Genomic DNA, 26,226 nt, shown 5'->3' with positions numbered 1-26,226 from the left:
ATTATATTTTTAAATGTTTTTAATTTATTGTAAATCTGTGTTTAATCTTCTGAGATATTATGGATTTTTTTTTTAAATCATTGTGTAAAAATTGCAGACTAGGTAAATTTAGGCATATGTAAATGTTTTCTTTTTTCCTCACAGGGAAAACATTTCTTTGCACTTTGGTAAAACTATTTTATTCCACACTTACTAGTCTGGAGGAGGTCTGTTCCCCTTCCCCATCCTGCAAGTGGAGTTACTCCAGCCCTTAGTTGGCGTACATCTTTTACCATTTCCAGGCTGAAAAAGAGTAGGATCAGAGTTTTTGAAAGGCCAACCATGCCTTTTTCCACACACTCCTCATCTTCTGAATGACGTTTACCACTTTGCAAATTCCAAACACTAGGGGAGGAAAATAACACAGTATGTAGCCCATTTACCTCAATACGGAAACCTTCCTTGAGTGCTTGACAGGTGTAAACATATGTTTACGGGTGGCAATGTCCTTGTGAACGAGACTCAATAAATTCTCTTTTTGCTTATTGATATATTAGAGATATATGCAGGAGGACACATGTGGGTGTGCACACAGTAGAAAAGCATGATAGTAGCTCTGCTACTGAGAGAACTACAGTTCTTCATATCAGTAGCAACCAGGTTAATTGACCAAAATATGGCCTAATATAGAAAGGGCAAATGCCTGAAAATGGCAGCTGAAAAGTTCTTCACAGCCTTGTTGCTGCATCTGATAAAAAAAATTGACAACAGTGATGATGGAACAATTTTCAGAGTAGGGGTGCTTCCTTCAATGTTACATCACCCAAGTTCCTTGGGATTGCGAAAAATCCAAAAGTCGCACATGAACAAGTGAAGCAAATGAGTCACGCCATTTAGAAAGAGAGTGATAAGGGGATAGTATGTAGCTAGTGGTGCATTTTATAGCACACTGTCACAATAGATTACTAAAGCATGGTGTGGTAGTGCACAGTCATTTACAAACACCACCTTTTTCATTGAAATGGCCACTATATTTGCACAGACCTGCAGTTGTACTGCCAAAACTATATAATGCCAAAATGATAACGTGAGGAAATCAAGTTTCAGTAAATAATTATCATTTGCACAACACCAAGTGTCTTGATTTGTTCTGATCTAAAAAGAAATGTCGGTTTCCATCACAATTCAGAATGACAAAAAAATGTGCTTCATTTGTGCTTTCTTAACTGCTGATATATTTTGAAATATTTGCACAATCCATGTACAGGTATTTAAATGTTGTTGCATTAGAAAACAATTACATCCTACAGCCTTTCCTTTCACTCACACATGCACCCATGTAGCCAGAGAATGAAATGTAAACATCAGACTTCTTTTTTAAAAGAATAAGCACCAATTGTCAGAAGCTAAAGCCTTACATTTGAACTCTGTCCTAGAACATACAGGAAATGTGACAAAAACAACGTTTATAGTTATGTTTACTGCTCATTCATCTTCTGAGCTGTAGCATGGTCATTTTGGGGGGGGGGGGGGTACTGCAGCACCTCTTCTTCCAGCGCCTGTGACTGACAGTATGTATAGCTACCCATATCCGTTTAGCACCACTAATGCCCATGACATCTGCATGAATAGAAGCAGTAATTACACTTTGAAATGTGGTTAGCTCGAGGTGAGCCTCAGAAAGCCCCGAGCTCATGCCCAGCTGCTGTAATGCGAATTGTTGTTTGTGTGTGGTCCTCCAGTTCTCAGGGAAGTGGAGTGATTTTTGCTTCAGATGCAATATCCCTGCGCCTGAAAATTAAACGTTCTTGATGGATGTGTTTTTACTACAGTCGGTTGAACTTTTTTCCCAGTGGTTTTTGTTTGATCTTTTGACAATCAGGAACATTTGAGTTCTTCTGGTTGAATTTCTACCACTGCCATATGCATGTAATTGTAATACCACAAAGTTTGCCATTCAGCAGTGATGCGGTCCTAACGGGCCGTAATTAACTGTCCTTACGTAAGTAATTGTCTGACGTCCGTATACTTGGAAAGGTTAGGCGAGTGAAAGAGGGATGCGATTTACTATTAATAAATTCCAACAAACGGAACTCTTGCTATTAAAACGTTTTCGACTGCCGTTGATCAGAAAATTTACTGCTTTACATTCATTGTGCCCGTCTGCCTTTCTGCACCTGCAACTAAATTTGAGGAACACACGGAGATGTTCAGCAGCATTTACATGCAGCTCTTCCTCAGCACACACATAAATCACATTATTTTCATTTCTACTGGATGATTAACTGCCTTAGCTGCTTTGCTATTCACCACATTGACATACTTACTAGACTACAGCAACAAACAAAGGGATATATTTTGTAAAATGGCAAAAATGTCACATAAAAAATTCACACAAGCTAAATAATTTTAAATCATCGAACGCGGCCATTTCAAAAGCATTTTTATACTTCCGAAGGTTATTGATGATGTAATTCTTGGCACAAACTGTATTAAAGCAAGGAAACACTTGATAATGTGAATCCAAGGATGTGACCATGTTATGTTATGTTATTTGTACTTGTAGAGCGCGCGATTACCCTTGTGTGTCCTGGCACTAAGTACTGGTTACCTGAGGAAGCTGAGAGAAATCCTATTGCGAGAAGAGCCATGTCTTCAGGCCCTTCCGAAATGAGAGAAGATCCGGAGCAGTCTTAAGAAAAAAGGGAAGTTCATTCCAAGCTCTCGAAGCACAAAGAGTGAAGCTCCTGCCCCCAGTTAACGTTTTTTGACATGGGAACTTGAACTCGTTTAGCACTGGTAGATTGTAATGTTCTGCCAGGAACATACCAGTAGAACTTTTGCTTAAGAAACTCAGGACCAATTCCATTAAGGGCTTTAAAAACAATACAGAGTGCCTTGAAGCGAACTCTTTGTTTTATCGGAAGCCGGTGTAGTTTCTTAAGCTCTCCTCTCACAGACACAAATTTGGATGTTCCGGACAACAGCTTGGCCGTTGCATTTTGGATTAGTTGAAGCCTATACATATGTTGTTTTTGTATATTCAAATATAGGCTGTTACAATAGTCCAAATGCGACATTATAAGGGCCATGACTACTGTCTTAAGAATACTCTCAGTCAAGAAGATCTTGATATTCTTTATGATTTTAAGAATAATAAAACAAGCTGAGGTCACCATGATTACTTAATCACCCATGGTGAGTTTGTTGTCCACTAATACCCCCAGGTTTTTGGCCTTCCTACAGGGCAGGCGCCCAGGTATTCCGTCCACACCTGTGGGTTATTCCCAAACTTTAAGACCACAGTCTTATTAGAGTTGATCTTTAAGCAATTGGAGGACATCCAACAGGATATTGCGCTCATCGATTCATGAAAGCGGTCCCCAATTTCTTTCTCACCTCTTCTAGTCAACGACAACACTATTTGTGTGTCGTCGACGTAGGGGGTGAGCTGGAAGCCAAAGGATCTAATAACTCCTGCCAGTGGTGCCACATATATATTAAAAAGCGTTGGGCAAAGGGAAGAGCCCTGTGGCACCCCACATGGGAGTGTGAATGGTTTAGATGAATTGCCATCCAGATCCACAGTTTGTGATCTGTCAGCTAGGAAAGATTGTAAGAGTTTCCATACATGGCCTTTGACACCAATCGCAGACAACGGGTCCATGAGTAATTTATGATGGACCATGTCAAAGGCCCCAGACAGGTCCAATAAAATCAGTACCGTGCTACCTCCTCCATCTGATTTCCTCAGTAGATTTCAACAGAGCCAGCTCAGTGCTATGATCTGCTCTGAACCCATATTACGGTGGATCCAGAGTGTTATTACGATGGAGAAAGGCACTGAGCTGGATGTTCATCACCTTTTCCAGGATATTAGCAGGAAAAGGGAGCCGCGAGATTGGCCTGTAGTTGTTGGGGTCTTTTGGATCCAGATTCTGTTTCTTCAAAAGTGGAAGAACAGAGCTTGCTTCCAGATTATAGGGAATGTGACTGATGCAAAATTAGCATTTAGCAGGGGGGCCAAGGCCAATCCTATCACTTTAGGTATTTGTTTAATGACCCAGGCAGGGCAAGGATCACTCAGAGCTCCTGAGCGAATCGAGGTCAGGACCATGGTTGTTTCAGATACCTCCAATGGTACAAATTGGTCAAATACCAATGAGGAATCATTACTGCCTGGTCCATTCATAATCAAGTTGGACTTTGCCATTTTTTTAGCTTCAGTGAAGGAAGAAAATATAATTTAAATTTAGTGTTTGAAAAAGTCTGCAATTTTTTCACAAAAAAATGGATTACTATGGCTCCTTGGGGCGGTAGGAGTAGATAATTATTTATAGTGTTATAAAGTTCCTTTGAGTTGGACTTAGCCAAGGCTATTTGAATTTTAAAAAAAGTTATTTTTGTTTCCAATAATAGCTGTTTATGAGTAGTGATGCAGTGTTTGTATCTTTCCTTATCTGCTTCACTATAATTTTTGCGCCATGCCCCTTCTAACAGTTAACAATCCAGTTTTTTAGCTCTGAGTTCTTCCGAATACCAGGGGGCTGATGGTAGAGCTTGTTTGGGAGTCCACTGTTTCCTAGGGGCTAGCTGATTGCAAGATGTGGCTAGCCATTGATTATAGGCTACAGAGGCGTTTTCAAATCCCATAGGATGGAATTGCATCGAGCATCTAAGGGAATTTCCAAGTTTATTAATATCCTGTTTCCCCCAGGCTCTAGTCACAATCTTCTGGGCTGGTTTAGTATTAGCTAGTTGGTTCCCATGGCTATTCAATTCAAACTAAATAGCACAGTGGTCCGACCATGGAATAGGAAGAACGGAGGTACAACGTGCTGGTTATTTGAGTATATACCGTCATGGGTGTGTCCTTTTTCATGCGTAGAGGCCTTCACCAACTGTAGAAGGCAACCAGCCCCCATGATTTGCTCCAATCAATTAGTGTCAGAGTCCAAATGATTTTCTAAATGGAAGCTAAAATCACCCATTACTGTGAAAGATTCTAGACATAGTCCTTCTTCAAGTAATGTACCTACTGTCTCCAGAAATCCATTTTTAGAACCCGGTGGGTGGTATAATAATATGCATTTAAAGGTCCTGTGATTTATAGAGAGAATGTTAAAAGCTAATGCTTCGCAGGTCAGGTTGGAGACCGGAAAAAAGTTAGGTCCCCGGGATTCATGATAAATAACAGCAAGCCCACCCCCTTTTTTATGTGGCCTGCTAAGGTGTAGCAATGAAACCCAGGAGGGGTAGCCTTCACAAGATCTGGTCCTGAAGCATTGCCTGTCCAAGATTCCGTGATGAATGCCAGATTTACCTCTCATTCCTCTAACAGTAAGGCACGTTCCATACTGTGCTTAGTTAAAGATCTAGCAATAAATAATATACACGTTAAAGCGCCTGGACTGGTTACATCCGTCTTATTATCAATCACAACACTAGGCAATGTGCTGGTAGATTAAGAACACGGGGAAGTTGCTGCCGACAGCTACGGCAGGAAAGACTCTCCATGCCTTTGTCAATATCAAATAGAGGATCAAAAGGACAACATAACCTACCCTTCCTTGGGTTTGTCCGTGTAGCTCCTCGCTGGTATACTTTATAAATTTTGGGGTAAAATGGACAGGGGGACTGGCCCTGTGCCCGGCTGGCACACGGACGGGCGCAGACGTGCTTGCCTTTGGTGCGCTATTGGCGTGCCAGCGGAGCGCCCACTGCGCGCGTCAGCCTGCGGGCTAAATAGCCATGCTTTCAACCACTAGACAGCTGACCTGCTGCTCTGGCGGTTTGGCTGTTCAATCCACCTCTCTCCTCCAAGTCACTTAGGCAGTGCAAAGTTAAAAACGATATGAGCGAAGAATAAAACAACGTGAGCACACTAATACAAAAGTATGGTCAAGAACTAAGTGGAAGTCTCACCTGGCGAGCATTCAACATAGCTTCGCCAGGGAACTAGCGCTGTGTGCATGTGTGAGGTTTCTTTTCCAACAAATAATGTACAGCATTTTTACACGAACACAAAAGCCACCTTGCTGGGTTTGTCATGATTTGCACTTTACCTTTGCTATGATGTGACACATGCGAGTGCCTTCCTGAGTCAGGCTGAACAGGCTGCTGGCAGCTGCCTCGATGTTATCAATGTTATCCGAGGAATCTATTTGTCTCACGAGGTTCTGTGTAAATAAACGCATTGCATTGTTAATATAGCATTATCTCCTCTGTTTTAAAAGCATTCTATAGAGTTTGAAGGTTTATGCTGTTTTCATTTTAATTGTCAATTAAAAGTAGGCACTACAATTATATCATTCCACAAATCAATTAAAAGAACCCTGACACAACTCTGGTCCCCAATATTCTGAATCTAAAATAATTAATCAAAGAAATTTTTGTTAGAAATGGGGGTCTCTAGTTGGCAATGGATTGCACCCTGTCCAAATAGGGACCCTTCCTTCTAGCCAGGATAGGGGTGTTACACACCCAAATAACCCCTACTCACCCCCTTGGTAGCTTGGCACAAGCATTCAAGCTTATCTAAGAGCAATGTGTAAAGTATTTGCACATAACACACAAAATAACACAGCAAAAACACTACAAATGAACACCAAACCAGTTCAGAAAAATAAAGTACCCTAATCTGAACCAAACAAGACCAAAATGACAAAACATCAGCATACACAACTCAAAAATATGACTTTTAAAAGGTTTCAAGCAATTCTGCCCATAGAACTTTCTGGACTTGTGATTTTACACAAAGTACCTCAAATGCATCAAACTTCACAAGGCAAATCAGCTGGAGAAGAGGGAACCATTGGAAAACACAGCAATGTGTGAATCCTGAGTCCTTGGAGAGGTGATGCGGTAGTTCTACTACTTGCAGGAGAAGAGGTGTGTTGATTCCGGACTGTAGGGGGAAGCGATGCGTCAATTCCAAGACAGTTCTGGTCTGCTGGTGATGCGTCAGGAAAACTTGGCACACAGGTACGATGCCTGGAAATCCAAATATGTCGGAGGTCGATGCAACAGCACCAAATAGGCACTGCATTGATTTCTTCAGCCATGGTCCCACAATGCATCGATTCTTTTGGCCCCACAGCAGGGCCTGCATCGGAGTCAGTGCAGGGGTCTTAAATGTTGGAGATACAGCTCTCTGAACTCAGGCAGCATCATTTTCTTTCGGCCGCTGACTGGAGTTGCGTTGATTTCTTCAGCCACAGGTGATGTGTGGGAATTTCTCCAGATGTCGGTGTTGCAACAGAAAAACAGGCACTGGATGGGCGAAGCGTCGATTTTAATGGTTTAAAGCTGGTCTTTGCAGAAGGAACAGCCTCTAAAGGCCCAGAACTGGATTTGGCACCACAAGGCAGGTCAGAACCCCAAGCAGTGGAGTTCAAGGAAGCTTGATGCCCCTGAGACTTCCAACAGGAACCAAACACACATAAGCCTTTGGAGAAACTTCACAAGCAGGAAACAAAGCAAAGTCCAGTCCTTTTCCTCTCCAAAGCAGAAGCAGCAACTGCAGGCCAACCCAGCAAAGCAACACACAGCAATGGTCAGTTCTCCTCCTCATAGCTCTTCAGCTCTTCTCCTTGGCAGAGGTTCATCTTGATCCAGAATTGTTCTAAAAGTTTGGGATTTTAGGTCCAGTACTTATACCCCTTTCAGTCTTTGAAGTAGGCATACTTCAAATAATTGTCTTTATAGTGCACACGTTCTTACCCTGCCTGGTCTTGGCTTCAGACACACCTTCAGGGGGATGGAGACAGCTTTTGGAGAGGCCAGGCACAGCCCTGTTCATGTGCATTCACTGCTGACTAAAATGGACTTTCAAGTTTTTTTGAATGAAATGTACAATTTCCAGAATTTGTTCACACTATCAATCATTACAAACGAGATGGAATTATCATGGATCTATGGAAATGCAGAGAAATGTTGCCTATGTATTGCTGTTTTTAACCAAGTGGTTTATATGAGAAAGAATGTGGTATGCATGCGGCATGAGCAGTGTTTGGTGTTGGTTAGGTGAGGATTAATCAATTGTTCTTCCAATCTAGTGAATTGTTTGTTATTTATCCAATAAGAGTTTGATATTTCAAAATAAGAAAAAATGAAAAAAGTGATTTACTGTGACTTTAAATGAAGAAATAAAAATGGAAGAGGATTTATATATATATATATCTATCTATATATCTATATATAGATATATATATATATATAGATATATATATATACATATAGAATGTGTTGCAATAGGACTCTATAATATTGATCACACAATTAAAAAACGAGGGGAGTTGGAAGTTAAGGTTAGGTTTACCCTCCTTACTGAATCCAGTTCCACAACATCCGGAATACCAGAATTGGAAACCTAACCATATGGAAAACAGGAATTCCACTGAACATGTGTGAAAACCCCTCTTTCCAGAAATAAAAATATTTTCTGGAGTCCCCTCACCCACCAGGGTTACCCCTAGGTGGCATGCTTCATGCGGATTGAGGTGTGCTGCAACTTGGGAAATATGTGTGGTGCAGTGATGTGGAGTGGGAATAAACAGGTCAAAACACCTAGCTAGTGAGCTAATATGTTATTCCTGCTCCTAGTTGGTATGTTTTAAAAGCAGGGATTAATACTAGGGAAAGACCTAATTGTAATGAGTATGGTGTCCCTAGTACTAGGTCAACATGTTTCGAACTTACCCTAAAGCTCTAGATCAAGACCACACGAGGGCCAACCCTGTGCGTATCACTCCCAAAGAATCCTGTAAATAGGAAACAATGGGGTGCACACCTAATGTGTGTTCACAAGATATCTAATACATACGGTTGTACACTGACACGTTGCATTCTGGTTTAGGCAGAAATATGCCTCGTGATCTGCAGGGGTAGAGGGATTTTACCTTTGCCAAAGTACTCATCTTGGGAAATGACCGGGGGTGCCATCAGGCATTAGATATCAGGTGATATACCAGAAAAGGACCAGAAGAGCTCATCAAAGCTTCCAGTTTACTGTAAACCATAAACTGTGCATCTACCTCTCACACCTCATCATCCAAAACACTGCTATGTGCTATTTCCCAGATCACGATAACTGCACCTCGGTGGTCATCATACACAACATGGAGACGCTCCCGCTTAGGACCACAAAATAAACAAAACAACCTTCCAATCCTACACCCTACATGGTGTAGTTTGAGGCACATGTAGGCAAGTACTTCAGTGCCCCACATATGTGTAGTAAGTGCTTTATAAATGCTGTAATGCAATAAATTACAGTGTAATGCCGCAAGGCTAAGATAACGATGGGGAAGGATGGAAAATGCTGCAGGCTTTTTGGATGGTTTTGGAGGGTAGCCTGGACCCGCCAGAAAGCAATGTACAGGCAAATGGGTTGAAAAGGAGGAGCAGAGTGGATAGCTCAAGTGGCACACTTCTGCTGGTAGCCCAACTAGGCATAGATATCCAGTTTGTGCAAGTTCCTGTAGCTTACCATGGGAAAGATACCTTCTTCTTGACCAATCTGTGTCAGTGTGAATCTGTTTTCCCAAAAATGCTTTCACCAGTGTGGCAAACGAGTTTTCATCAAAACTGAAATGCCGAGTGGTTCACGTGGTCTATTTGCCTTGAGTGGAAAGAAATCCCCTAAAGCAGGGTTGTATTTCAGCAGCACCAAAAATGAATATCTGTAACAACATGGATTTTTCTACCTGGAGCCCAGGGAGTTTTCACCCCACCAATATCTAAATGAGCCATTTCGTGTGCACATTGCATATTTGTTTAATTGTAAACAAATTCAAAAAGTCATGAGGATCATTGCATGAAATTGATATAATTTGTTTGTGCCTGAAGTTTGCCATTTGCCATTTGATTTGTGACTAGACTGTGTAGGCACGTTTAAAGATGGCCACCAAATTAAGTAGGAAGCAAGTAAATTGCTCCAGAACAAATTCACGAGTTGTAAACTACCTTGAATTTAATATGGAGAGAACCCAAATGAATCATTTGTGTAGCGTGGAAAATAATTGCCACTCTGCAGGGGAGTACAAACAAGAACTCATTCAAAGGTAACTGATGAGTAAGTACTGTGTCAGAAATAACATGCTAGAAAGGGGGGTGAGCCAAGGAACCAACGAATCGGAAGGCTTGAGCTATGTAGAAAATGCATCACATAATAGAGACAATTGGAAAAGGAGAACCAGATGAGATGTATCAGCAATGAGGCATGGGCCTAGTGGAAAACGAGATGTACCTCCTCATTTACTATCCCTGATATGTGGAAATCAGAACTGCTTCTTTGGGGAGTTTGCTATCAGGATCAAGGGCTTCTTAAGTCCAAAAGGATGAGCCAAACTCTACCTACAATCTTGGAGACAGTGAAGGCCTGTCTAAAAAGACAGCAGAGTAGTTGTCAACGTTTTACTCATACAGAGAGACAAATACTCATCAAACCTGATACAACACTTTGAATCCGCAAAATGTTTGGCAACACTGCTCGTAACCCTATAAGTAATTCATAAAAGGCTTTACTATATTACTCTTTAGGTAAAACTTGCTCTCTCCAGAGAATGAACTTTACTGCATTTCACTAGTGGACACAGAGAGAACGAATACAAAAGTGCATGTATACTGTCTTTAACCCCTTTTACTTCCCATGCAGTGCTTTAAATGGGGAAAAATAAGTGCAGGTACTCATTAAAATAAGCTAGAGGTGTGCCAAGTGGGCGGGGTTAAGGGCGGGGCTAGGGGCGAGACATAGATACTCAATGACTTCTATTGCCCTGAAAATTCTGCAAGGCAACGTTACACAAATGTATGTTAAAATAACATTTATAAGCACCCATTTCAGAATTGAACAAATAGCTGGTATTTTATCGGAAAAAAGTGGCAAATCTAACTTCAGCTGTCACACTTTTACATTCCCCCCCCTTCCTTTTATGTTTATCTCGTTTTCCCCCAACCAGATCCACTGCCAGTTGTCCTTCATGGGGTGCTGCAGGAGTCCCTGCTATTCTTTGCTCTTCGGGCAGGGCTGCCTTCACACTGATCCCTCGCTGTTTTAATGTAAATGCAGCCATTAGTGCTGAAGGGACACACAAAGGGAAGCAGCTCCTGTGCTAAAAAATCATGAAAAGAAAACCAGCTTGGTTGAGGGTGTAGGGTTGTTAATCACCGCGTGATACAAGCCCTCTCCAACACCTGCAGTGTGGGGAAATTCAAATGGGCGCTGCTAATCCAGTAGCCTGTCTGCAAAAACGCCACTTCAAGGACTCTAGGTGATGTGCGACATTAGGAAGCAGAGCGGCATCTGTCCTGCGTTGGAAGAGATTCCAAATCCGAGCCTGCCGTTCCATCTTTCAGGGTACCGGTACTCTCCCTGACAAGAAAAACAAGCATTGGAAATGCAATAGGGCTCGCATTAGGAAAGTTTGAGCTATTGGTCTTATAAATGAATTTTTTTTTATTTATGTGTTTTTTTTGAAATAGCTAAATTAATAGCTTTGTCATTTACAATGCCAATAGTTATAACTTTCGCAAATGTGACACCTATAGCATTTGTAATGCAACATGTTTTGTATTTACGTGACTTAGATGTATTGATATTACAAATAACAATGGCTTTTAATTTTTTTAAATAATTAATACTTAAATAATTTATTTAATTTGTAATGGCAATAGCTTAAACTTTTGTAAATAACTTTTGTGAAGATTATGTTCAGTGTTTTTTATTGTGACGAAAATTCAAGAACAGAAGTGAAATATTAACATCTTTTTGTGATTTGTAATAAAGCGTGAAAGCTTGAAAACAGCTTGAAACATTGAAAGAACATATTTGAACCAGTGATGCTGTGGTTGCGCTGAGTGATGCTGTGGTTGCGCTGAGTGGTGTGTGCATCGGTGGAGCTTAGTGGGTGCATTGGTGGAGCTGTTTGGGGGGTGCATTGGTGGAGCTTAGTTGGAGCATCGGCGGAGCTGTGTGGTGGGTGCCTCGGTGGAGCTGTGTGGTGGGTGCCTCGGCGGAGCTGTGTGGTGGGTGCATCGGCGGAGCTGTGTGGTGGGTGCATCGGCGGAGCTGTGTGGTGGGTGCATCGGTGGAGCTGTGTGGTGGGTGCTTCGGTGGAGCTGTGTGGTGGGTGCATCTGTGGAGCTGTGTGGTGGGTGCATCTGTGGAGCTGTGTGGTGGGTGCCTCGGTGGAGCTGTGTGCTGGGTGCATCGGTGGAGCTGTGTGGTGGGTGCCTTGGTGGAGCTGTATGGTGGGTGCCTCGGTGGAGCTGTGTGGTGGGTGCATCGGTGGAGCTGTGTGGTGGGTGCATCGGTGGAGCTGTGTCGGTGGAGCTGTGTGGTGGGTGCATCGGTGGAGCTGGGTGGTGGGTGCATCGGTGGAGCTGTGTCGGTGGAGCTGTGTGGTGGCTGCATCGGTGGAGCTGTGTAGTGGATGCATCGGTGGAGCTGTGTGGTGGGTGCCTCGGTGGAGCTGTGTGGTGGGTGCCTCGGTGGAGCTGTGTGGTGGTTGCATCAGTGGAGCTGTGTGGTGGGTGCATCGGTGGAGCTGTGTTGGTGGAGCTGTGTGGTGGTTGCATCAGTGGAGCTGTGTGGTGGGTGCATCGGTGGAGCTGTGTCGGTGGAGCTGGGTGGTGGGTGCATCGGTGGAGCTGGGTGGTGGGTGCATCAGTGGAGTTGTGTGGTGGGTGCATCAGTGGAGTTGTGTGGTGGGTGCATCAGTGGAGCTGGGTGGTGGGTGCATCTGTGGAGCTGTGTGGTGGGTGCATTAGTGGAGGTGGGTGGTGGGTGCATCGGTGGAGCTGGGTGGTGGGTGCATCGGTGGAGCTGGGTGGTGGGTGCATCTGTGGAGCTGTGTGGTGGGTGCATCTGTGGAGCTGTGTGGTGGGTGCATCTGTGGAGCTGTGTGGTGGGTGCCTCGGTGGAGCTGTGTGGTGGGTGCTTCGGTGGAGCTGTGTGGTGGGTGCATCGGTGGAACTGTGTGGTGGGTGCATCGGTGGAGCTGTGTCGGTGGAGCTGTGTGGTGGGTGCATCGGTGGAGCTGTGTGGTGGGTGCATCGGTGGAGCTGTGTCGGTGGAGCTGTGTGGTGGCTACGTCGCTGGAGCTGTAATGTGGTTGCATCGGTGGAGCTGTGTGGTGGGTGCATCGGTGGAGCTGTGTGGTGGGTGCCTCGGTGGAGCTGTGTGGTGGGTGCATTGGTGGAGCTGTGTGGTGGGTGCATCGGTGGAGCTGTGTGGTGGGTGCTTCGGTGGAGCTGTGTGGTGGGTGCATCTGTGGAGCTGTGTGGTGGGTGCCTCTGTGGAGCTGTGTGGTGGGTGGCTCTGTGGAGCTGTGTGGTGGGTGCATCTGTGGAGCTGTGTGGTGGGTGCCTCGGTGGAGCTGTGTGGTGGGTGCATAGGTGGAGCTGGGTGCCTTGGTGGAGCTGTATGGTGGGTGCCTCGGTGGAGCTGTGTGGTGGGTGCATCGGTGGAGCTGTGTGGTGGGTGCATCGGTGGAGCTGGGTGGTGGGTGCATCGGTGGAGCTGTGTCGGTGGAGCTGTGTGGTGGCTGCATCGGTGGAGCTGTGTGGTGGGTGCATTGGTGGAGCTGTGTGGTGGGTGCCTCGGTGGAGCTGTGTGGTGGGTGCCTCGGTGGAGTTGTGTGGTGGTTGCATCAGTGGAGCTGTGTGGTGGGTGCATCGGTGGAGCTGTGTTGGTGGAGCTGTGTGGTGGTTGCATCAGTGGAGCTGTGTGGTGGGTGCATCGGTGGAGCTGTGTCGGTGGAGCTGGTTGGTGGGTGCATCGGTGGAGCTGGGTGGTGGGTGCATCAGTGGAGTTGTGTGGTGGGTGCATCGGTGGAGCTGGGTTGTGGGTGCATCTGTTGAGCTGTGTGGTGGGTGCATCTGTGGAGGTGGGTGGTGGGTGCATCGGTGGAGCTGGGTGGTGGGTGCATCTGTGGAGCTGTGTGGTGGGTGCATCTGTGGAGCTGTGTGGTGGGTGCATCTGTGGAGCTATGTGGTGGGTGCCTCGGTGGAGCTGTGTGGTGGGTGCTTCGGTGGAACTGTGTGGTGGGTGCATCGGTGGAACTGTGTGGTGGGTGCATCGGTGGAGCTGTGTCGGTGGAGCTGTGTGGTGGGTGCATCGGTGGAGCTGTGTGGTGGGTGCATCGGTGGAGCTGTGTCGGTGGAGCTGTGTGGTGGCTACGTCGCTGGAGCTGTGTTGTGGTTGCATCGGTGGAGCTGTGTGGTGGGTGCATCGGTGGAGCTGTGTGGTGGGTGCCTCGGTGGAGCTGTGTGGTGGGTGTGTCGGTGGAGCTGTGTGGTGGGTGCTTCGGTGGAGCTGTGTGGTGGGTGCATCTGTGGAGCTGTGTGGTGGGTGCATCTGTGAAGCTGTGTGGTGGGTGCCTCTGTGGAGCTGTGTGGTGGGTGCATCTGTGGAGCTGTATGGTGGGTGCATCTGTGGAGCTGTATGGTGGGTGCCTCGGTGGAGCTGTGTGGTGGGTGCATAGGTGGAGCTGTGTGGTGGGTGCATCGGTGGAGCTGTGTGGTAGGTGCCTCGGTGGAGCTGTGTGGTGGGTGCGTCGGTGGAGCTGTGTGGTGGGTGCCTCGGTGGAGCTGTGTGGTGGGTGCCTCGGTGGAACTGTGTGGTGGGTGCATCGGTGGAGCTGTGTGGTGGGGGCATCTGTGGAGCTCTGTGGTGGGTGCATCGGTGGAGCTGTGTCGGTGGAGCTGTGTGGTGGTTGCATCAGTGGAGCTGTGTGGTGGGTGCCTCGGTGGAGCTGTGTGGTGGGTGCATCAGTGGAGCTGTGTGGTGGGTGCCTCTGTGGAGCTGTGTGGTGGGTGCATTGGTGGAGCTGTGTTGGTGGAGCTGTGTGGTGGCTGCATCGCTGGAGCTGTGTGGTGGGTGCATGGGTGAAGCTGTGTGGTGGGTGCATCGGTGGAGCTGTATGGTTGGTGCCTCGGTGGAGCTGTGTGGTGGGTGCATCGGTGGAGCTGTGTGGTGGGTGCATCGGTGGAGCTGTGTGGTGGGTGCATCGGTGGAGCTGTGTGGTGGGTGGCTCTGTGGAGCTATGTGGTGGGTGCCTCGGTGGAGCTGTGTGGTGGGTGCATCGGTGGAGCTGTGTGGTGGGTGCATCGGTGGAGCTGTGTGGTAGGTGCCTCGGTGGAGCTGTGTGGTGGGTGCCTCAGTGGAGCTGTGTCTTGGGTGCATCACTGGAGCTGTGTGGTGGGGTCATCTGTGGAGCTCTGTGGTGGGTGCATCGGTGGAGCTGTGTCGGTGGAGCTGTGTGGTGGTTGCATCAGTGGAGCTGTGTGGTGGGTGCCTCGGTGGAGCTGTGTGGTGGGTGCATCGGTGGAGCTGTGTGGTGGGTGCCTCTGTGGAGCTGTGTGGTGGGTGCATTGGTGGAGCTGTGTCGGTGGAGCTGTGTGGTGGCTGCATCGCTGGAGCTGTGTGGTGGCTGCATCGCTGGAGCTGTGTGGTGGGTGCATGGGTGAAGCTGTGTGGTGGGTGCATCGGTGGAGCTGTGTGGTTGGTGCCTCGGTGGAGCTGTGTGGTGGGTGCATCGGTGGAGCTGTGTGGTGGGTGCATCGGTGGAGCTGTGTGGTGGGTGCATCGGTGGAGCTGTGTGGTGGGTGGCTCTGTGGAGCTGTGTGGTGGGTGCCTCGGTGGAGCTGTGTGGTGGGTGCATCGGTGGAGCTGTGTGGTGGGTGCATTGGTGGAGCTGTGTGGTAGGTGCCTCGGTGGAGCTGTGTGGTGGGTGCCTCGGTGGAGCTGTGTCTTGGGTGGATCAGTGCAGCTGTGTGGTGGGGTCATCTGTGGAGCTCTGTGGTGGGTGCATCGGTGAAGCTGTGTCGGTGGAGCTGTGTGGTGGTTGCATCAGTGGAGCTGTGTGGTGGGTGCATCGGTGGAGCTGTGTCGGTGGAGCTGTGTGGTGGTTGCATCAGTGGAGCTGTGTGGTGGGTGCATCGGTGGAGCTGTGTCGGTGGAGCTGTGTGGTGGGTGCATCTGTGGAGCTGGGTGCATCTGTGGAGCTGTGTGGTGGGTGCATCTGTGGAGCTGTGTGGTGGGTGCATCTGTGGAGCTGTGTGGTGGGTGCATCTGTGGAGCTGTGTGGTGGGTGCCTCGGTGGAGCTGTGTGGTGGGTGCATCGGTGGAGCTGTGTGGTTGGTGCATCGGTGGAACTGTGTGGTGGGTGCATCGGTGGAGCTGTGTGGTGGGTGCATCGGTGGAGCTGTGTAGGTGGAGCTGTGTGGTGGGTGGCACTTTTTATAAATCATTAGTAAAAGAGATCAATGAAATTCAACTAAAACCCATATATAGCAGAAGAGGAGAAAGCTCTAGTAACGGGATTCAGGATGAATGTATATCTTTGAAGCAAATCGCCAGCATGTGAAGGGTGTAAAATAGCAATCAGCATAAAACGAAAATGCCAGCAAAAGACTTTATAAAATTCTGTGTGGCCCTGATAAAATAATTAGAGCGTTTAATTATATCATGACCAACAATGGTTATTGTTTCCAGAGCAGCTTGCGAGATGGTTAGACTGCAATATAAACAAGCCCTCGGCATTGCTGTGGTGGGAAGGGGGGGGGGGGGGGGGGGGCGGGGAGAGGCAAGAAGGGAAGAATAGGGGCCGGGAGCAGCAGCCTTTGATGTGCTGGCCGGCCGGCCGTGCATGACTAATTAGGGGAGGAGAAATGCCGGCTGGGGGAAGCTTGAGATGCCCGAGGCTGGTGGCTTTGATGTGCACGCGCTCTCTCTCGGGCACTGCAAGAAATCGGCGAGTTGGTTTAACTCTGTTTAAACTGCAATATAGCTCGCCAGCTATGTGCAAGCGCATCAGCAGCGAGCCCTAAAAAGTGCCGGTACTGGCGGCTAAAAAATGTGAAAGTGCCGGTACTCAGTACCGGTGAGTACCGGCCCATTTAAAGCACTGTTCCCATGTATACTACTACCAAGATGCAGATATGTAAGAAAAGTCGCAGGTCGGGGATACAAACAAACAGAATGTCGATTATACATGCGGGAGTAATTGGGTATTTTTTCATTGCCCAGTTCTCATACGTATTACGCGTGGGCGTTCATATGTGCCTACATTCTTTACCAGGCAGGCCCCTTGTATTAAAGTCTCGCGAGATCAACTGCTGTACTATTGGGGTTCCAATGTCACGCGGCGAGCTCAACGCATGCGCAGGGACGCACACCCCTTTCACAGTTCCCTACTCCAAACACCAAGTCTCCCGTCGGAGAAAAATACACAATCAGGGTCCAGATTCCAGAATGCCAAAATTATGTAAAATACACACAGCTCAGGAATCAGGGTTTACCTGACATTACTCACAGAATAAAAATAACTCATAGGCCTAATGCCGAAGTATGACTCAACAAATTACACTCTAAATAATTGTACTTCGCTTCAAAAACAGACATGTATAAATAATATTGCCGCTGAGAGAAAAAAACATCGTTATCTTTTCAAATAATTTTGCTGTTCAGAATAGATGTCTCAGTGCCCTTTATAATTGCAGTGAACACACAGGTCTGGGCACTGCGTGTTATTCAGCAATGACATAAAACATAGTATTTAAAGGCCCCACGAAGAGAAACACATTGTTCCAAGTCGAACTAGACGGGAAGCAGAATGACCAAACTACACACATAATCTAATAAAAGTGTGTTTAGTTCCAGATCCCGTACCGGCCAAATTACATATAATCACCGAATCAACAGTAAGTCGACACACGTGCCAACACCTGTTTACGCACCCGTAGCAATGGACGGCGGATCAACAGGAAAACAGTGGTGTTGACCCTGAGCAATCCCCCATTAGGATCCTGCTTGACAGCGATGGATGCTACCTCGACTTAAGTGGCCCATTGAGAAGACGACCAAGAGCGACTGACAAGGTCTGAGCCATTTATCAAGTAGGAGGCAAGGCAACTGTCCATTGAATGACATAGTGGTAAGAGTTTGTTTCTAAAACCTGTGCTTCAGGACCAATTTAAGCTGCTTAATTATTCATGATCGTTTTCCTTGGGGACTGGCCTTTTTTTAAGGTTTTTCCTGCACAGGGCTGTGCTTGTGAAATCTCCTGCATTTAATATATCTGAAAAGGGGGCTCTTAGCATTTCCCACATGCAAATTACTGTGTTAATTCGCTTTTGTTTGGAACTTTTTTTTTGTTAACTTTCCCTGGCTGCAGCCATTCACGGTACTTCTACCAAAGCTGTTCTCACTGTTTAAAGCCCATTCACTGTAAAGATAAGATCGCTTCCCGTGGAAAAGGCAGACAGCATTTAAGAGTATGCTGGAATGCTTGCTTTTTACTACTTAGTTGTGTAAAGCGGATACTTTAGCCTTAGAACGTTAATGGAATTTCCTATTCATGCCTCAGTACCTTTCTTTGCACTTTGTAGGCATTATCGGATTGGTTTCTTCAACTTAATTTATTTGGTCCCTGATTATGATCAAATTCTAAATGCTGCAATAAACATTGTGCATTAAACATACAGTGAACATACAAGAGCTATGCTGTATTTTACTACTAAACAGACAGCCACAAGTGCAGGTACCTTGTAGACAACAAAGTCATGAATTGAGTGGTGCAACATGAGCACCGGGCCCAAAAAGTTGTCAGAACTTCTCTAAATACATAATATTGCTATATTTGTCTACTAAACAGGCAGTCAGAATTGCAGTTTACCTTGCAGTTAAAAGAGACTTGATTTGAATGGTGCAGCAGGTGCAGTGGCACAGGGGTCAAACACTCTAGGGACCCTACTAAGCCCAGATGACTGCTAACATTTAAAACTAAACAGGCAGCCACAAGTGCAGTTACCTTGCAGACAACAGGGTCATGATTTGAATGGTGCAGCAGCACCAGACCTAAAAGTTGTCAGAACTCCTCTAAACACCTAATATTGATCTATTCTATTACTATACATGCATACACAACTGCAGCAATCCTTCAGTTAAAAGGGACTTAATTTGAATGGTGCAGCAGGTGAAGTGGCTATGAGGCCAACAGTTGTCATAACTCCTCTAAACACCTAATATGGCTATATTCTACTTCTAAACAGGCAGCCATAAATGCAGTTATCTTGCAGACACTAGGGGCATGATTTGAATGGTGTAGCAGGTACAGTGGCACGGGCCCACACATTGTCAGAACGCAAGGATGGATGGGAGAAATGATGTGTAGATGAGTGAAAGAATGGATGAGAGAATGAATGGATGAGTGACAGAATGGATGGATGAGTTAAAAGAATGATGGATGGAGAAAAGTGTGGATTGAGGAATAAGTGAAAGGATGGATGGATGAGTGAAAGGGAAGGTGAATGGATGGACAGATGGGTGTAAGCATGGTTGAATGATTGAATGGATGAATGGTATGAAAGGGTAGATGGATGAATGACTGTAAGGATGGATGGATGAATGACTGAAAGGATGGATGGATGAGTGAAATGTTGGAAGGAGAGATGGATAGGTGAATGGATGGATGAATAGAGTTAATGGACAGGTTTGGAGATGGATGGATAGTTTTGCATATGGATGGGCAAAAAGACTGAATGATTGATGAAAGAATGAATGGATGACAGACTGGAAAGGTGAAATGGTAGAATTCAGCAGGTGGATGAATGGATACATGCTTGGAAGAAAGAGAAAAGAGACGTCTTCTGTGGAGACTTGTGATCACTTGCTTTGTTTACGTGTTGCCATAAGACCTTTGTTTCAGATTGGGTTTTTTTTATTTTCTGTCTACTCCCTTGTTCAGTTTGCTTGCTTGGTTTTGAAGAACCCACGCAGAGGGCTGGTGATATGCCTGTTCACGAATTTATCTCAGTAATCCTAATGTCCCACGCCAACCGCTCCCTCAGAAACACCACCTCCTGGCTTGCTGTTTCACATTGGAACTGACAGCTGAACACAAAGGAGACGGACTCATGTGTGCTGTTGTCACTGTGACACAACATTAACACATGCACAGAATGACAACAGCTTTAGGACTCCCAACAGTGACCCACAGGCAACGCATAGGATAAAGTAACAGTCCATTTAAATTTAACAGAAGCATGGACAGGAATAGAGAGTGGTGTGAAATGTCAGAAATACATGCTCATCTAAATACCATCATAGAGACAAACCTGTACCTTTTTCGTCCTGGAACTTGGTACACCAGCAGGCACTGAGCTTCAGAAGGTGGCCCTTGCCACACCTGTTTTCACTGCGGAGGCGCTATGAAGCCCATTGCCAGTTCCCACAGCACGGGACAAACCTGTGCCTTTTTCGTCCCGGGATTTCGTATACCAGCAGGCACTGGCTCCATGACGCGGCCCTTGCCACATGTGTTTTCATTGCGGAGGTGCTATATAGCGCATAGCTGGGTCCTCCAGCATGGGACGCGTGCATGCCCATCAGAGGCCGGATAAGGGTGCCTCCCCACCCCTGGCTCTGGATTTTGGGTAAGCTGAAATCAAGCTCAACGGATATTACATCATTGTGGCAGGTACTGCCTTAACGACTGTAGCAATGTTGAAACTAGAGTTACTGAAGAAATGCTCTATGGTATTAAAATCGTCATAGCTATTGACTAATTCCAGTCATACTCCTGGAGTTTGTGGTCAAGAAACGGCTGAAACTCTTCCTAGAAACCAATAAATTCCTTTGCATTCATCAGGATTAGTTTTGTCCCAGCGAAAACACCAAAGTCCTCTGGTATATCTCTTAGATGATCTTTGTCAAGTAGTAATGGTCAACCCATTGCTCCTTGGTGTCCTTTGTAGTAGTGGAAACAGTTTCCCTTTTTTGCCAATGGTCAGAAAAACTGCCATTTATTTTAAAAAGAGTGTGCTTTACAAAGTTTTGTGCATAGAATTGCAACATCCTGAGTCATTTGAATTTCCAGCTTCTCACACCCTTATTTTTGACAGAATTGTGTAGTTACATATTACAGCGTACATCTTCTACATTGTGAACTTAGTCTGTAATGAATACAGGTGAACAATGGACAACCACTTGATTTCCACAAAAAATGTTGGCTTTGCCAGCGTGATTTGCATCTGAAACTTTACTATGACAAAATGATAGCAAAATTATAGTTTTTTTGTTATAAAATTAGTGATAGCCTAATGAGGACTAGGGTTTTCCGACATGAGTATCATATGCAGAATTAGGTGTCACTAAAACAGTATATTAGCCCTAAAGCTAGATATCTAGTGTTAAAGACAAGTCCATATTCTTTTCTTTAAAACTTTATTTCGGTTGTTAACCATAAAAGTTACATAAAATGCATTTCTCCATTTAAAGCAGTAAGAAAGAAAGAAAATAAAAACAAATTCAGATTAGCTATTGATACATTTATTTTTTTTAAATGTTAAACTTTAGACATATTCTTTTCTATAAAAGTGCAACTGCTAATAAATAGCTACTCAAGCTAAAAACAACATAAGGTAGCGTTTAGTACCTCAAAACTCTCAGAGCTTCCTGGTGCTTTCTATATTCCTCCTTCTGACATTGGGGGTAAATCCACTTGTTCCTAATCTTATCATAAAATGTGCAAAAAAGCAAAATATGTGCAATAATTTCCGCATTTGCTAAAGGGCATGCCGTGCTGTTAACCCGTTATCGGTATTTCATTTTACTGTATAAGTTTTAATTTGAAGGATACCATAACGAAAGGTCAAATATACTGTTCTTGCCAGGGAAGGATAAACCATGTCCAACAACTCCTCCAACACTGGACAAGCTTGGATTCCCAAAATTGTGTGGTTAATCTGCCTAAACTTGGGTTACACTGAAGTATGTTCAGCTGGTAATACCAATATGTCTGCTTCAATTGTTTCTTGGAGTTCTGGGACAATGTTTGTGGCTCGTCCCAAAAATCAACTAAACCAAGGTTAATGAATCATGCTTTCACGCAACGCATCATCGAAGGCAATTATTTCTCTATGGCCTTCGCTATAATGATCCAACTCCTGTATTGTCCACAACTTCACCTAAAAGAGCAAAGGTCTCAAGTATACAATATGCTCAATCCGTTTTACCTTAAGATTGTGGAATAGAGGCATTAATGCTGTAGCCGCTGGTAGGCCTAATAGCCCGCGTACAAATTTATTTCCCTCAATGGCAAGCAGCCTGGAATTTTCAATGCCCCACAGCTCAACCCCATATAATGCTGCAGCCTGGGCTTTGTACTTGTACATTTCTAGAGCCGGCATCACAGCTTTTATTGTAGACTTATATTTACTAGAGACCGCCCTTGCGTGATTTATGTGGGGATTCCACAACACCATATAATCTATAGTAATATCCAAATAATTAAAATGTGAGACCATGTCAAGATTTTTCTTACCAGCATGAATGTTTTTCATAAAGGACCTATGGGATTTTAAAGACTTACATTTGGTCTTGCTAATGTTTATTTCCAATCCCTTTCCTGTGCCGTATTAATTGAAGTTATCTAAAAGGTTTTGGAGACACCTCGTTGTCTGCAAGATCAGAATAATATCATCAGCAGAAATCAATGCTGGAACAAGACCCGCAGAGCCTTGGGGAGTCATGACTTCACTGGCTGAGATGGTCAATAAAATCATTAATAAAGAGTGAAAAGAAATTAGTTGTGAGCATGCACCCCTGTCTCACTCCTCTTTTAATTGGGATTGGTTAAGTTAATTCACCAATTGCGCCACAACAGACCATAGCATAGTTACCCATGTGTAACATAACTATCTGTTTTAGGATGTCATCTGGGGCTCCCTGATGTTTGAGCTGCGCCCAGGGCAGCCCCCTTGGTACCAAATCAAATGCTCCCCCTAAGTCTACAAATTCAATATTAATATGGACATCTCTTATTTTAACATATGTCATAAAATGCAACTTAGCCTAAATACTTGATCAACTGCATAGCTCTAACCCCTGCCTGGTAAACTGTTAATGTATTATTTCCACAGATCGAATTATTAAATGTATCCATAACTTGTCTGGCATAAACTTTCTGAATTATGTCTAAAAGACTTATTGGCCTGTAGTTACCAGGATCGAGTTTACTCTCTTTTTTGGAATGTCAGTACTATTTCGGCACCCTTCCAAGTTGGAGAGTATCGGTGCACCTGAAGCTACTGCATTGCTAATTAATTTAACATAAGGTGCCCGTACTTCTACATCATCTCCTGGAATTTTATCCAGCCCTGGTGCCTTACCCAACTTAATAGCACTAATTGCCTTTATTGTTTCCTCTAGACTGAACAATAGTTGCACAATAAGTCAATGACCCACACTGATTGTTACGAAACCCCTTGGCCTCTGCCTAGAGGTTGGCAAAATGTTGGGTCCAGGTGGTAGGAACCAAATAATATTCTGTATCGGAGATTATGCCTTTACTACCATGCGCAATTATTTTCCAGAAAGTAAACAAATCTTTTGCTTTAGCAGCATGGAGCAGATCATTCCAGGTGACCTCTCTCATTCTCTCTGTGCATAGGTTAATGTTTTCTTGTAATTTGACCTTGCCTCACTTATTAACTGTACATTTCTCTTTTTTAAGCAATCTAGTCGTTATATCTTGGCCTTTTTACATTTCTTATAGTGCCAAGGATTATTCTGTAACTTTTTCAATGTAATTTCTGTACATTTAATAGCTTTTGTCAGATTGATGCATAGCCATAATTGATGTTAAGATTGGACTTATTCTACATGAGAGCCAAGCACGTCGGAAAAGATGTTATATATTTCATTTATGATTTCATCATTATTCACAATATGGGGCCACTTAATGGATCTTCTGTTATTTTCAAGAGACGGTTGCGGTTGCATGTTCCTAATAAGCTCTAAATGTGTTTTACTGAAACACCCTGACATTTCTAAGCACAAGAATGATCACCTACAGCCTGATTCATCATAGACCCGTTTTGCGAGTCTATATTAGCGATTCATAAGGAATCGCTATTACAGACTCGCAAAACGGGATTCATGTAGGAATCGCAAAAAGATTTGCGATTCCTACACAATCCTTATTTGCGATTAGCAAATTGCTAATCGCAAATAAGGAATAACTCCCCATTCATACCTATGGGCCTTTTATTTGCGATTAGCAATTAGCTAATCGCAAATAAGATTGCGATTTAAAGGGTGCCAGGGGTGTCCAAAGGACACCCTGTAGCACCTCTTGAATGAAAATTGAAACAGGTGTTGCGCACACACATGTCCAAAGGACATGTGTGTGTGCAACATGCAACTTAGAAAAATGCTTTTAAAAGCATTTTTCTAAGTTTTCGCTATTTACCACGAGGTTTGACCTCGCGGTAAATAGCGGCCGAAATTTGCGAATTCGCAATTTTAAAATGTTTCAAGAATAGCATTTAAGGAATCTCTAATAGAGATTCCTTAAATGCTATTCCTTGCAAAATTGCAATTTTCTAAATAGCGATTTTTGCATTTGATGAATCCCAAATGAAAAAATAGAGCTCGCAAAGGGCCAGATTCTCAGAATCTGGCCCTTTGCGAGCCGATTTCGGCTTGATGAATCAGGCTGCATATTCCTTATCATCCATTTTAAAGGCCATAATTCTATGCCATTCTTCTGTACTATGTAGGATGTAATCTATCTTAGTCCAGGTGTTCACCCTTTTAAAGGTAAATAGTGAAGAACCATCTATACTTTTGGGCATGTTTCGGCCATTACATGCCCTTAATTCATGTTCTAACGTAAAATGTAGCAGTTGTATAGCTGCTATAGAACACTGGACCATTGGACCTGCTACCAATTTGGGAGACCCCAAAGGCTAAGCCTTCATCCTCCATGACTAGTTCCAATCTAATAATAGGTTTATATGTACAGTTAAGATCACCACCCATTATAACTATAACATTTGTATCATTTCAATGCATACATGATTCCTTTAGCCAGCATCATACACTCTCATGATATCAGCGTCTTCTCCAAAGCCGCCAACACACAAGTCATTCTCTCCCTCATGGACAAGAAACCCGCACATGAATGCCTACATGAATGAAATTGCCCACTGCAATGAGACCAACTGTCTAAAGCTGAACAACGACAACACTAAATTCATGATCTTCAAAAAGAGCACATCACCATAGGACTCCACGTAGTCACCAACACAAGCAAAGACTGATACCCACTCCCACCACCGACACCAAGAACCTTTGGATCATCATCGACAGCAAACTCGACAAGGCTGCCCAAGTCAATGCTTCCTCATGCTTCCATACACTGAAGATGCTGAGGAAAAGAAAAATGTCACACCTGAGGTTCCGTGACGATCGTAAGTGGTGTTTTCGACTCGCACGAATATGGTCGAGTCTGGTATCTATGAACCGCAAATGACGAGTTTAGTGGGTGTGCGCAGTTTCGCTGTGCTAACCTAAACCGTTCGTTTGTTTCGTGGGTTTCTATCTGTACCCACGGATTCCATCTTAGATACGGCATCCATTTTGTCTCTTGCCCTCAAGTAGCCAGCGAACGGACGCTGTCCGCTTCGCGACCCTGGGATTCCCAAGACTCTTGCGGAAGACACGTTTCCTTTGAAAGTGTCTTTATGATGAGGGGGATGATACTGTAAGGCAGATGTCCCCGCTCGAGGCACATCTTGCCGTGCCGGTCTATTGTCTTAGCCGTGCATCTCATTAGGCACGTCCCTTTGATGCCTGCAGCTCGTGTTTCCCCGATACCACCCCTTTTACACCCTTTCCGATCTCCCCACTGTTTCTGCCTTCCTTTGCACCTGTCCTTGTTCCTTCTTCGATCTGTTTACTGCCGATTGGAATGTACTAATGGTGGGAAGATGGGTTTTTACAGTTGGGAACCACCGAATGTTTCTGCACTTATGTTCTGGACCTTGAATACATCAAAGCGACCCCTCTTGGGGATAATGATGGGAACCAAGTTGTAAACCTTTGTATACCATGTTAACCTATGAGAGAAAACTGTATAAAAAGGAGCGATCCACAGTAGCGAATTGAATCAGATCCCGCGAACTTACATGCTGTGTACTTCACGTGACTTCTGTGTTCCCTGCAGTAAATAAACCTCGAATCTTTGACGCCGAAGGAAGTGTCCCGTGTCTCTGTCATTTGTACGCCGGAACAGGTTACCCACGAAGGTTTCAGGTGTTGTCCCCTGGCACCGCTGGGTCTTAAATAACCCAGTCCTTCAGTTGGCGCCCAACGTGAGGCTGCATCAGTGGTACCGGTCCAAGCCCAACGATCGTGAGGAACTTCGTGTGAAATCTCCGAGGGAAGGTGCACCCCGC

The 26,226-nt window shown here is 45.0% G+C and overlaps 1 protein-coding gene across 1 annotated transcript in view; it reads right to left on the bottom strand.

The window, feature by feature from the left end:
• The window catches only part of INSC (INSC spindle orientation adaptor protein), a 1,175,511-nt gene that overhangs the window by 604,418 nt on the left and 544,867 nt on the right, over positions 1 to 26,226 (bottom strand). Inside the window, exon 5 of the mRNA XM_086958676.1 lies at positions 6,045 to 6,158. Coding sequence (XP_086814802.1) covers positions 6,045 to 6,158 — 114 coding nt within the window. The remainder of the gene's footprint in view (positions 1 to 6,044; positions 6,159 to 26,226) is intronic.

The sequence above is a fragment of the Lissotriton vulgaris genome, chromosome 2_1 (assembly GCF_964263255.1).
Source record: "Lissotriton vulgaris chromosome 2_1, aLisVul1.2, whole genome shotgun sequence".
In the NCBI taxonomy this organism is placed as follows: Eukaryota; Metazoa; Chordata; class Amphibia; order Caudata; family Salamandridae; genus Lissotriton; species Lissotriton vulgaris.
Note: the sequence above shows the minus strand (reverse complement) of the source record. Positions and strands in the feature narration are given on the sequence as shown.